Genomic DNA, 13,883 nt, shown 5'->3' with positions numbered 1-13,883 from the left:
GTTTGCGGACGATTTAAAATTTTTTAAACGTGTAAAAAATTTAACAGACTGTGCGCTTCTCCAAAATGATGTTAAAAATCTTATCAACTGGTGCAATATAAACCAATTAGCCCTAAACATATCCAAATGTCAATGTTTTTCGTTTACTCGTCGTTTGTTACCTATCGTTTACGATTACAATATGCATAATCATGTCCTTGAAAGAGTTTCTATTAAAAAAGACCTTGGAGTAATTTTTGATTACAAGCTAAACTTTGTACATCACACAAAATTCATGGTGAACAAAGCCAACTCTATGTTGGGTTTTATTTTTCGTAATTCGTTTGGTCTTAGGGACCCATACACTCTAAAAGCCCTTTATGTTTCGGTCCTGGAATATTGCTGCGTAGTGTGGAATCCTCATTACAATGTTCATATTACAAGAATAGAAAATGTCCAAAAAAAATTTACAAGATTTGTAGTACACAAACTAGGCTGGAACATTGAAATGCCTTCGTATAACGTTAGATGTCAGCTTATTGGTATACAGGCATTAGAAAACCGCCGTAAGATGTTTGCTATAAATTTTGTCAGTGATATTTTATCATATCATATTGATTGTCCTTATTTGTTATCGCTGATAGATCTTTACGCTCCTTCTAGAGAACTAAGAATTCGAACCTTATTCCGCGAAAACGTTCATAGAGTAAATTATGCGTTTAATGAACCTATGACTCGCAGTGTTAGGGAGATTAATAATGTGTCAAATAATATAGATTTTAATTTCCATTTGAGTAGAAACTCATTCAAAAATATGTTAAATTTGTATTTTTTAACTAATTAAATAATGTAAATATATAATTTTATTTTTTTGTGTGGCTTTAATTTTATAATGATTCTATGTATAATTTTAAAAATTTCGTTAGTCTATTTGAGATTGTAAACTCTAATTGATATTAAATAAATAAATAAAAAAAAGCTTTAATATAACTCCCACATCTCGAGCACCGTCGTAACGTCTCATGTCTCACGTTGTTCTATCGTTATTTTTATAAGCAGTGCTCCGATGAAATAGCTAGTTGCATTCCTCCCCTGAAACAATTCAACCGTAATACTCGTGCTTCAAGGAATGCTCATCAGTTTACTCTCAAGATATCAGTCCAACTTCGGACGTACCGTCAAATACAGAGATTCTTTCTTCAGCCGCACTACACGGATGTGGAATGCGTTACCCGCCTATGTTTTCCCATCCCATTTCAAAACTCAGAACTTCAAAACTAATGTTCATCGGTATCTCCTTTCAAACCCCTCCCTATTTTCCTAATGCTCGTACCGTGTTCACCATATTAAGGGTACATTAATCCCTTTAGTGCGCGCTTATTATAAAAAAAAAAAAAATCTCAAATTTCAAATTTCATTTATTTTTGTTTATCTTGTCTAATACATGTATTTTTGTTGCAATTTTATCTTTTTTTTATACATTTAATTTTTTCTGTTGGCCTTTGGTATAAACTTGAAATGGAGTTTTACGAATGCAAGTTCTACAGTATTAGTTTTTATAATAAAGTTTCTTGTGTTTAATAAAATTTCAATATTGTGAGGCACGCCACATTCTGATTTTTTATAGAACCAAAAGGTTCTAAAATGAGTTACTAACTTTTAAATTGTTCAGGAGGAGTGGAGGGGCCGGCTAAGTATGTCCAAGGGGATCGGATCATAATAGGCCAAACCGATTCCAGGTGTGGTGAGGGAATGGCCAGTGCCACAACAGCTGCAGACACCCTTAGTGCCTGTTACGGCCACCTAGAAAAGAAATGTCGAAAAAAAGGATAGTATAGGCCTGACCACCTGGACAGGGCTCAGGAACATCCTTGCAAAGATTGTGAGGAATAGAGATTGCAAAGATGTTCCTGAGTGCTATACAGGTGGGTTACTTACCTGTAGGAAGGCACTCCGGTGCGTGGTCAGGGCATCATTGTCGGGTCGTGTAGGCATCGTTGAAGGGTTCGTGTAGGAACATAAAAGTTCCTGAATGTTAGAGGGACTTAATGACGCGAAACTACGAGTTAATTTAAGGAAAAACGCGAAAGAAACTCCGAAAAACCAAAACCGCGTGGGGGAAACTTGACCGAGTAGGATGAAATAAATGAAGAATCTGAGGAATTTGACAGGTATGAACAGCTGGGTTAGAGTTTCGCTGATAAATAACTCTTCTCCAACTGTATAGAATTGGGTTCGGGTATTTGGTAGAAGTAGAAATGCCTGAAAGTAGGCTTCAATATTTAGTCGTTTGTATTTGAATTTTAATTTCAAATACAAACACTATGAAACTTGACCTGCAATACCGTCATCGAACGGGCATAGTTGCGGTCGTCGTCGGCTCGAAGTAAAGACAATGCAGTGAAAATGATTATTCGATATTCAGTCGTGCAAGCTACTAGACCACAGCATCAATCGAAAAGTTCTATTGTTATAAAGGAAAATTTAAGTATAATAAGAGTGCTAAGTTAGTATATAGTGAGATAAATATTTAAATTCAAAGAAAGAAGTGAATATTGATTAAAGTTATTTAATTTAGAATAGTGCTGAACGATAGTTACATAAGTTGATTAATGATAAGAGTTGATGCAAGGCCAAGGAAAAATAAATACTAATTTCTGAGACTAAGGGTGAGTTATAATTTTGAGAAGTGATTAGAATGTAGAAATAAAATGAAGTTTTGTGTTGTCAGGGTGAATTGGCGGTTTCCGACGAATTATAAGGTCGGGACCGCCCAGCTTTAAAATTAACAAAACCTTGATAGTGAGGTGAAGCGGTGCCCAGAACGGTTCTTACAACCGATATAGAACCGCCATATCTATATATACTACTGGTGAATAAAGGAGCAACAGATCTTTAATCCAAAGAGCATACGCCGCTAGAAAGTGCTGCCAATCGTCTACTGGAAAGCCTGTAGATACCCCAGGCTAAACAAGTAAAAGTTATCCCTAGCAAATTCTTAAGTTTTGAACCCAACAACCACTGCACTGGGTATCCTGCAATACAAGCGTTCACCCCTAGTGAGGAGAAATATAAAATACAAGCGAGGCTTCTCACTGCGACTAGCGTAAGTTGCCGGAATACATACCTGAAATCCTTGGCCAATTATAGTCCTGGAGGACAATAATAGATTACAAGACTTACCTGCAATAATTTGGCGTGATATTATTTTTTTTTATTATATTTACCTCGGCATACGCCGCACTGTTGTCCAAAATGACTTATCTCGTTGCAAAAATCATAACTTTTGAACGGATTGAGTTAGCGGTACAATTTTTTTTTTTATTTGAAGGAAATTTCTAGGGCTGTTATACCAATGAATTTCAATAAAATTATTTCACAGGGTGTTTCGGAATCATCGGCCAAAAACAGATTTTCTTAAAAAACGGAATTTACAGAAAAAACAATTGAAGTTAAACTTTAAAAATTGTCTTTAATTTTGGAAATTTTGGTAAAAACAAAATGATGACCCCCTAAGTGTTTATAGGGTGTTCTAAAATAAAATTCATCACAACAGTGGATGCTAAAATTTGGCAAAGAATTTTTTTTTTTTTGCTTTAATCGGTTAATAATAATGGTTTATACATTTTTAAGTGACATATTTTATGTGAAACAGTAAAGGGAAAAAATAAACGGACCAAAAAATTTAAAAAAAAAATCAAGTATAATTGAAAACATATGTATAGGTATAAATGTATAAAATAAAAATATATACATAAAATATCTTAAACAATAATTATAAATTTTCAGTAAAAAGTTCACTGCCATCATCATCACTTTTAATATTTAATAGACTAATCAGCTCTGGACAGTAGCTTTTTTTAAGCTCTTTGTGGGATCTGGCGTGTCTTAAAGATGAAACAAGTGGATCTGATGATATGAATAGCATATTAAATAAATCTTCATTTTGTCGTTTCCTTGAAACCTTGCAAGTATTAGAGTATCGATATCGCTTGTAATCTTTATTCCTTGCTTCCTGTGCTTCCTCTGAAAGTTCCCCTATTGGTAGAACTTGATGGCTAATTAGTTCTCCACCGTGGTCCAGAATCTTGTGAAGTGTTGGGGTCAAGATTTTGTGACTATATTTGGATTTTAAAAGATCCGAAGTGCTTTTTGTATACTCGTTAAATTTATCTATATTTATAGATTCCATAGATGATAGTGCATTCAAAATCACTTGCAGTTTCTTCAAAAGTTCTTCGTCTACACGGGTTATAGCTGATGTAACTCCTGGATTTTCGAAAAATCTTCTTGAAGTGTTTCCATCATTTGTATTACCGAATCCTTGTTTTGGGGTATCAATAATTAACCCAAGCTGCTCCCTAAATTCCTTTTGTATCTCCAGTTTTCTTCTTTTTTCGGCTTCCTTCTTGTCGGTGGCCTCGTTTTCTTGGTTAAGTCCATATGCTAGTTTAAGTACAAAGTCCATGCATCTTATTCTAGCGTGTAAAGGCGAAATTCCAAACTCGTAGTTTCTTTCATCTGCTTCAGCTAAATCGTCTGCTTCTTTTTGAAAATTTTTTTGGGTTCTTTTGCAGATTGGACATGATAGTGTAGATTTCGTGCTTGTTAGTTCATTCAAAACTTTTCCATCTATCATAGTCAGAAAGAATTCATGTCGAACCATCACATTTTTTTCTTCATTAAGTGTGATTACAGTTGGTGCTAGATTTTTAATTTGGTTCCTTATATTGCTGACAGTTGTCTGAATAATATCGCTGGACTCCTTGGCGTATTTAAACATTATCGGTCTGCAAAAGTGAACAGATGACGGCCTTGGATTCTTCCAATGTTCGTTTAAATCACCTTTTAGACGAAGTGGAACTAGTGATGCCATAAACATGTTCGCGTCAGATACTACATCACCATCTTCTGAAACTATTCTTTGTTTGTATGCACTTTGCCCAGAAGATCCATCGCATCCCCATTTACTTAACAAATTTAATTGTGTTGGTAGTATTTGTAGTTCCCTGTTGTCTAGGCTGTTTATTATCCTCTTTGCTGTATGGTCCACCAAATCTTGAAGATTCACTTCAACAGAAGTTTCTGTTATTATAAGGTTTGATGGAGTGGCCTCTATCTTAGCTTCCATTAACACATTATAACTTGGAAATACGTCAACGTTATGGCTTCGCAATGATTTTCTCATCAATTTGTATTTTTCCTTAGAAAGTCCCATATCCAAGAACAAGGCAAGTGCAGTCAGACCATCATATTTTATTGGATCCCTTTGAGGTGTAGGAATACTCGCTTTAATCCGCTGCACTCTTAAAGGGCTAGCACTCAGAACTGCTTTTGTGATGTCCGCTTTTGCCTTATTACTATCCTTGTTATATTTCATACTTAGAGCTATTGACACATTTTCCGTCGAAATATTGCTCGTAGTTTCGAGTAGTTTCCTCCTTTTGGTGTATTCCGAACATGCCTGTAAGGATTTCGAAGGCCTTCCTCTTGATGTACTTGGCACGGGACTGTCTTCAATTTCATCCTCTTGTATAGTAAATGTTCTGTTCAAAAATCCTTCATTTTTAGTGAGAAATCTTTCATTGTGTCTACTACTTTGTATCCATTTTTGCTTAAATATCGCATATAACTTTTGAAGTTTCTTTTTAGTTTCTTCATTAACACTAATTTCTGAGTATTGATTCTGAAACAATTGCACAAATTCTTCAGAATTCGAAGCATTGTGAAAATGTTCCAAAAAGACTTTGTTTAAAATATTCATATTCAAATTTAATTAACACGATCCGGTCTTTAGTCAAACGTTTTGAAAACTAATGAAGTTTATCCATAGTCAGAGTTAATATAACAGTAAAACATGCACATGCACAAGGATTATTTTACAGGTAAAATTTAATCTACCCAAAATACATTACTTATTAGCTCTTTTATTGGGTTAGTGAGAGAACTTACTATTTCTCTCTACCTGTTTTATTGGACCATAAAATAAGGATCTATAATTAAACATATCCTTCAACCCTTAATATAATTATAGGTAATAAAAAAATTAATCTCTTACTTTTGGGAAGAACCTAGCTTAAGATTTATAATAGGTAATCCTTTTGGCTTAGTAATAGCAGGAATCTACTTAAATAGGAAAATGAAAGTAGCAGATTATAAAAATTGGTAGATATGGTAAAAAATTTTGCAAAAACTATATCAATTTATATTCGTAATAAAATCCAAAATAATTTTTTTTTTCTTAGCCTTTTAAATTAAAAATTAAAATTTCATCCGTTGCTGGTTTTTACAAGTATCATACAATGTGTGGCTTTTTCGACAACCTTATGAATGACTTTTTTATTCATTATTACTATCATTATAAAAATAAAGTAAGAAAACGTTATGTTTACGACGCATTCTTCGAAAAAAACTGACATCAAAGTCAAAAATTATCACGGACAAGAACAACGGACATCAATCAAAAAATAATATCTGACCAATAACAAAAGATAAAAGAAAATTGTAAACGCAGTTACAATGAATAATATTTCTTCTAAAAATTAAAACCTTAAAATCGTTGTTGGCATTACTATTAACAGAGAACTAAGCGTTTACGTGGGTCAAGGTATGCCAAAGTAAGCGTTTTTTCAAGCCTTTTTTTTCAAAGTACAAAATCTCGGCAGTGCGCAAGCATGCGCAGCTAAATATTTTTATTTTGGATCAACAATTGGTTGGTACACATACCCTATTCGGCTTAATGGATGGAACCGAATGGATTTTTAACGGTACCTGCCATAAAACCGTTTTTTTTTCAAATCCGATATTCTCCGAAACGGCTTATTCGATTTCAACGAAACTTTTTGTGAAGAAGCACTTATATAACTCAAATATAAGCCAAAAATAAAATTTAAAAAAAAATAAATTTTGGATTTTTAAAAAAAGTTTGAAATTTTTTTTTGAAAAATTAAATTTTCGAAAACGGGACATTGTATTTTTTTGAAATTTTGTTTTTAAATGTGGATTAGTGATTTCTACAAAATGGCATACCAATTTTAATTTTAACTTTTTTTTTAAAGAAAATCTGTTTTTGGCCGATGATTCCGAAACACCCTGTGAAATAATTTTATTGAAATTCATTGGTATAACAGCCCTAGAAATTTCCTTCAAATAAAAAAATTTGTACCGCTAACTCAATCCGTTCAAAAGTTATGATTTTTGCAACGAGATAAGTCATTTTGGACAACAGTGCGGCGTTTAGAAACCAAAAACTACGTTTAGAACTCAAAAAACTACGTTTAGAATCCAAAAACGACGTTTAGAACACAGAAACTACGTAAAGAACTCAAAAACTAAGTTTAGAACCCAAACACGACATTCATAACCCAGCAGGATATGTTCGGAACCTTAATTCAGAACCAAATACGCTAACATTAAACTACAAGTTCACATCCTGGCTATTGTATAAACTGATCGCGCATCCAATACACAGGTACATAATATTGACATTTCCACCACCCTATCACCGAAATCATAATATTATCCTCAACATTTTTGTTGTTTAGATAACTTTTAGAGATGATCCCTTTTGATTTTTCTTATTTCATGTTACAACATGCAGCGCTAATAATGAACTTGGATATTTTACATAAAACGAGCATGATCGTTCTTGTCGATACAGATGTTCACAATTTCTTTTCAATATAACTATTGGTCCATCACAAAAAAAAAACAAATAGATGTCTCTGCATAGATTGCAGGTGCATGGCTCATTATATAATTTTCTACTTTTTGAAATCAATGGCAATGTACTGACTAATTGGAAGTATCAAACTGGTGCAGGGAAATAATTCCACGGGAATCTGCTCCACATGGGAATTTATTCCACCTCATGTGGGAATCTGTTCCACTTTTTGAAGTGGAATAAATTCCCGCCTCGAGTGAGAATTTATTACACTTTTTATTGGGTAATAAATTCACCTTCAAATTTGATGATTTATTCCTTGTCACTTTGGAGAATGATTCTACTTTATGTTTGTATTGTATGTGCAATCTGGAGAAAAGCTGGATTTTGCGGAAAAAGATAGTATCTTAAGGTACAAATATCGTATGTAATTTTGAATGAAAATTATAAGCTTAGTTGATTTTTCACATTAGAAAATTGTTTCAAATAGTCAGAAATTTATAAACCATTTTCATGCCTAGAAAAGTAGAGCTCTTTCCAATTCGATCTGGGAAAATAATATATATTTCATAGCAAAACAATAGTTAACTGAAAAGAGGAAGAAGATTTCTTTCAAGTCTCATAGATTTCAGTTCGCGTGATTTGAATAAATATCTTACAAACAAAGCGGACAAATAATGAGAACTTAATGATCAAAAACATATCAATCCTTCTTGTAATAATTGGTTGAAAGCGAAGCGTAAAAAAATTTGCTCACATGAGAATCTACTCAAATTTCACAACCGAAACGCGAAGCGGAAAAAATTTTGACCACGGGAGAATCAATTTTGAGGTGTGAAAATAAAAATTCACAATTTCTTTTCAATATAAGTATTGGTCCATCACAAAAAAAAAACAAATAGATGTCTCTGCATAGATTGCAGGTGCATGGCTCATTATATAATTTTCTACTTTTTGAAATCAATGGCAATGTTCTGACTAATTGGAAGTATCAAACTGGTGCAGGGAAATAATTCCACGGGAATCTGCTCCACATGGGAATTTATTCCACCTCATGTGGGAATCTGTTCCACTTTTTGAAGTGGAATAAATTCCCGCCTCGAGTGAGAATTTATTACACTTTTTATTGGGAAATAAATTCACCTTCAAATTTGATGATTTATTCTTTGTCACTTTGGAGAATGATTCTACTTTATGTTTGTATTGTATGTGCAATCTGGAGAAAAGCTGGATTTTGCGGAAAAAGATAGTATCTTAAGGTACAAATATCGTATGTAATTTTGAATGAAAATTATAAGCTTAGTTGATTTTTCACATTAGAAAATTGTTTCAAATAGTCAGAAATTTATAAACCATTTTCATGCCTAGAAAAGTAGAGCTCTTTCCAATTCGATCTGGGAAAATAATATATATTTCATAGCAAAACAATAGTTAACTGAAAAGAGGAATTTTTATTTTCACACCTCAGAATTGATTCTCCCGTGGTCAAAATTTTTTCCGCTTCGCGTTTCGGTTGTGAAATTTGAGTAGATTCTCATGTGAGCAAATTTTTTTCCGATTCGCGTTTGCCGGATTATATGACATATACAATATACATAAATGTACATTTGTGTTTCTATTAAATATCAGTAGGTATGTTATTAAACACATACAAACTCAAATGTCCCGGCAAATTTATGTCCAAATGTCAAACTTTAATAAGACCAACTTGAGAGAAAACGTATTTTTTGAAGAATTGGAATTATATAAACATTTGTGAATATTTCAGTTGAAGGAAAAACTATTTAATCGTTTGTTTTGAAAAAGAATACAACGTCGTTTTTTTTTAAATAAAATATTTTGGTAAAACTAAACCTTCTATTTCCGTATACATAAAGTATTGATTAACATGAATTCAAATATGGCTCTCAAAATATTCAGAAATTTATCTATTTTTCAGATTTTTGGTGGGTAATAATTCCACAAAAAAATAGGTGTAATAAATTCCCTTATACGGTGAGAATGTATTCCACTTCAAAAAGTGTATTAGATTCCCACTTGAAGTGGAATAAATTTCCATGTGGAGCAGATTCCCGTGGAATTATTTCCCTGCACCTATCAAACTCCCTCAAGGCGTTCTTTTTCTTTTTCTAAAAGAATAAGAACGTCTCGAACGTCTTCTCAATATAGATTGTTTTTGACATTCTTCCTCATCTTCTTCTGGTTTTAGATGCTATATACAGCCGCTGGCTGGTTTCTCAATTGCAACGGAGCCTGCTATAAAACACATAAAAAATATCTCCCGAAATTTGGATGTAATACCGTAAAATGTACTAGATTACCTATAACCGATACTTCTATAAAAAAAATAAATACAATTCAATAGTAACCCTCAATCCTCAAATGTACTAGATTACCTATACTTCCCATACAAATTTTTGTACTAGAGCTTGGGAGGTTGGGAGGGTCCAGAACTCTCAAAACAAACTACTAACGTTGATTCAATTCAACGCAAAATCATTCGGAAAAACAGTTAAATTTAAACTAGATTCAATATTCACACAGTGAAGAACGGTTATTAACTTATAACTTTGTTTAAAATGACAATCTCAATAATTTCAACAGATTTTATCTTAACAAAAGCTATGATTTTATTAATTAAAAATTAAATATAGAAAAATTAATTTTTTGATTAAGAAAAATATATATATTTTTTAAATATCATTTTCATAATTTTTCGAAAACGGGACATTTTTTTCAAATCTTAGTTTTAGGCCGTCTGTGAATTTGGTTAAATATTTAGCCAAGGATAAGTTTTTGATATTTGTATCTATGTCTGTTGAATAAAAAATAAATCTTGCACGGAGAAAAAAGTGTCACCTTAAAATTTCACCACCTTAAAATAAGGTGATATCCACTAAAAACAAGGTGATTCCACTTAAACTCAGTTAAATTTAATGTAAACTTCATTTTTTTTTTTAATGTGAATGTTCATCTTAAAAAAACCGACCAAAAATAAATATTTTAAAATTATAGTCAAACTTTAGCTTTACTTGCAGTTTATAATACTCATTTCCAGTGAGATAGCAGAGTGGTAGGGCACTGGCCCAGTAACCCTGCAGTTGTAGGTTCGATCCCCTGTGGCTGCCAGTTTTTTTTTTTAATTTGCGAATTGAAGAAATTAATGTTATTTGTCACCTAAATTTAAGGTGAAAGTCATCTTAGCAAAATACCATGCAGAAATCCGCTTAAATTAAGGGGTAATAACACCTTGTAAACCATGAAATCGAGCGTCATTTTCATCAGCGTATAAAACAAAGAAGAAATATTATTTTCTTTTGGTGTTTGTTTAGTTTTATTAAGTATATTATTAGGTAACAGAATATGCTTATGTTAAATTTTTTAATAATGTGAAATTTTTTAAATGGCGGTGTAGTTCAGGATGATAGTAAAATCCTGTGCTCCCATCGGGCGACCAACTAACTCCTACAGTTTTTAACCGATTGGGCTGAAATTTTGTGTGGAGCTTAAAAATACTATCCTCTAGTGAAGTACGTAGGATTTTTTGGAAATATTAAAATTTAACGATTTTATGGTCTTTTTTTCAATGAATTTTGTTTTTGTAATGACATAATTTTTTCAAACTAATGCCATTTCTTTAAAAATTAATATTTCAACTTCACTAGAGAATAGTATTTTTAAGCTCCACACAAAATTTCAGCCCAATCGGTTAAAAACTGTAGGAGTTAGTTGGTCGCCCGATGGGAGCACAGGATTTTACTATCATCCTGAACTACACCGCCATTTAAAAAATTTCACATCATTAAAAAATTTAACATAAGCCTATTCTGTTACCTAATAATATACTTAATTAAACTAAACAAACACCAAAACAAAATAATATTTCTTCTTTGTTTTATACGCTGATGAAAATGACGCTCGATTTCATGGTTTACAAGGTGTTATTACCCCTTAAGGTGCGATCCCCTTAATTCTATGTGGTCCGTTTTCTCCGTGTGGGCTTTTAGCTGTGAGAATTGGGAAACATTTTTGAAGTGGCTAAATATTTTCTTAGTTTCAAATCAAAAGAATTACCTAATTAATTAATTAATAAATTAACATTTATAAATATTTACAATTTACAAACTTCCACCAAGCGTTGACCTGTGAATTTTATTTTTGCGTTTACATTCACTTCAGTTTTTTTTCATCATCAATGAAAGCTGTGTTTTATTTTCCTCGTGATCTAGATCAGGCGTCGAACTACGGCATACGTTGGTTAACGTTTTGACTATTGCTCTCTCTCTATTTAATCAGTTTACGTCAATACGTAAACGAATGTATGTCGTAGTTCGACCCCCGATCATTGTATTTATTTGCGAAACAATAACAACAACAAAATCCTGCTTTTATTGTAAAGCTAATAAAAACAATGATCTGATCTGGATCACGAAGAAAATAAAACACAGCTAAAGTGAAATATATTGAAAAATATTGATGTTTGACAGCTGAAAATTTTTTTTTTTTCAAAAATTTTCTGTCAAAAATTTACCCTCGGCTAAATATTTCACCAAATTCACACACGGCCTTATTGTGTAAACAATAACAATTACAGTAAATGGCATGCCAACTATATATTGAATCATGATTTTTAAAATTTTGTATGTATAGGCGTGTTTTTTTGGCACAGCTATCCGTATCTGCAGTGGGAGCTTCCATGTATTACAAATACAACACCCAGCTGCGGATAAAACTTAAATTTAAATCTGACTGCGGATAACAAATTGACATTTTTTTTCGAGTATCGATACTCGATCGGAGAAAATTTCGGATAATCGGATAACTCAAGAGTCTCAAAGGCTATGTTCGCAGAGTGCAACGCACTTTAAAACGCAAAATTATTTCTACATTTCATTTATATACAAATACATATTTACTAGGGTGTGTCAAAAAAATCGAAATTCTTTTTTTTTTTTTGATTTGGTACTCCGAAAAATCGATTGCTAGACACCTCTAGAATATAAACACCAAATATGAGCTCTTAATACACTGTGCAAGTCGAAATTCTTGACATATAACTGTTTGACGCAAATAACTGTTTCGCCCTATTTCGGACCCGAGAAATCCATTGGTGTCATTAGTTTTTCGATTTATCGCTACGACTTCCAACAAAATTTTTTTTGAAAGTTTTTTCAATTATTTTGAGAGTTTTTCACTGTTTTTAGTCATTTTTCAACCAAAAACAATATTTACATTGCTAATAATTCTGCTCAAACGTTATTTGCTGCTAGTAGAAAGACATTATAAACAATTTTGAACAATTTATTTGAAAGTTTAGTGTTTTTTTTTGAAATTTAAAAAAAAAAATCGAAATTTTTTACATTGTTTATCGTTTTTTCGCTGTTTTTGTTCTCTTTTGGACAAATACATTGCATGTTTTCCATTAAAAATTAATTTAACTGTTAATTTAGTGTTGGTTAAACTTCCACAGTCTATCGATAGCATCGATTCGAACCAACACTAAATTAACAGTTAAATTAATTTTTAATGGAAAACATGCAATGTATTTGTGCAACAGAGAACAAAAACAGCGAAAAAACGATAAAAAATGTAAAAAATTTCGATTTTTTTTAATTAAAAAAAAATCACTAAATTTTCAAATGAATTGTTCAAAATTGTTTATAATGTCTTTCTACGGGTAGAAAATAACGTTTGAGCAGAATAATTAGCAATATAAACATTGTTTTTGATTGAAAAATGACTAAAAACAGTGGAAAATTCTCAAAATAATTAAAAAAACTTTCAAAAAAAATTTTGTTCGAAGTCGTACCGATAAATCGAAAAACTAATGACGCCAATCGATTTCTCGGGTCCGAAATAGTGCGAAACAGTTAATCGCGCACCTGTCTCAAAAATTTTTTTCAAAAAACTTGCACAGTGATATTAATGGGAAGGTCCTCCGCTCCGCAATTTTCCATTTTTACATCAAGCTTCTACTAAGAAAAAATCATTTTTTTAAAAATCGACTTTTTAGCAAATTTCTTTACATATTCTTGTAGGAAATTGAACGCTCTACAAAAAAGGCCATGTACACTTTTTTCGTTTATCTAACCGTTTAATAGATATTTGAGGTCCAAAAATCGAGAAAATCTTTAAAAATTCGTTTTTTGTTCTTAATTTTGTAACAAGTTGAAAAATTATAATAATCAAACGCGCAAGACATATTCTTGTAGGAAATAGATTGTTCGACAAAAAAGGTCTT

The 13,883-nt window shown here is 32.1% G+C and overlaps 2 protein-coding genes across 4 annotated transcripts in view; both read right to left on the bottom strand.

Moving 5' to 3' along the window:
- The window catches only part of LOC129905979 (ATP-binding cassette sub-family G member 4), a 212,316-nt gene that overhangs the window by 184,095 nt on the left and 14,338 nt on the right, over positions 1-13,883 (bottom strand). The window lies entirely within an intron of this gene.
- LOC129905977 (uncharacterized) lies at positions 849-6,871 on the bottom strand. Its single transcript, XM_055981608.1, has 2 exons — positions 1,918-6,871; positions 849-1,782 (listed from the first exon to the last, which is right to left on the bottom strand). The coding sequence occupies exon 1, from the start codon at positions 5,741-5,743 to the stop codon at positions 3,755-3,757; it is 1,989 nt and encodes a 662-aa protein (XP_055837583.1). The 5' UTR covers positions 5,744-6,871; the 3' UTR covers positions 849-1,782; positions 1,918-3,754.

The sequence above is a fragment of the Episyrphus balteatus genome, chromosome 1 (assembly GCF_945859705.1).
Source record: "Episyrphus balteatus chromosome 1, idEpiBalt1.1, whole genome shotgun sequence".
Lineage (NCBI taxonomy): Eukaryota > Metazoa > Arthropoda > Insecta > Diptera > Syrphidae > Episyrphus > Episyrphus balteatus.
This window is presented reverse-complemented; position numbering and strand designations above follow the sequence as displayed.

Bases quoted from the DNA above. Each gene is read 5' to 3' on its own strand.
- LOC129905977 (XM_055981608.1), bottom strand. From the start codon at position 5,743: ATGAATATTTTAAACAAAGTCTTTTTGGAACATTTTCACAATGCTTCG.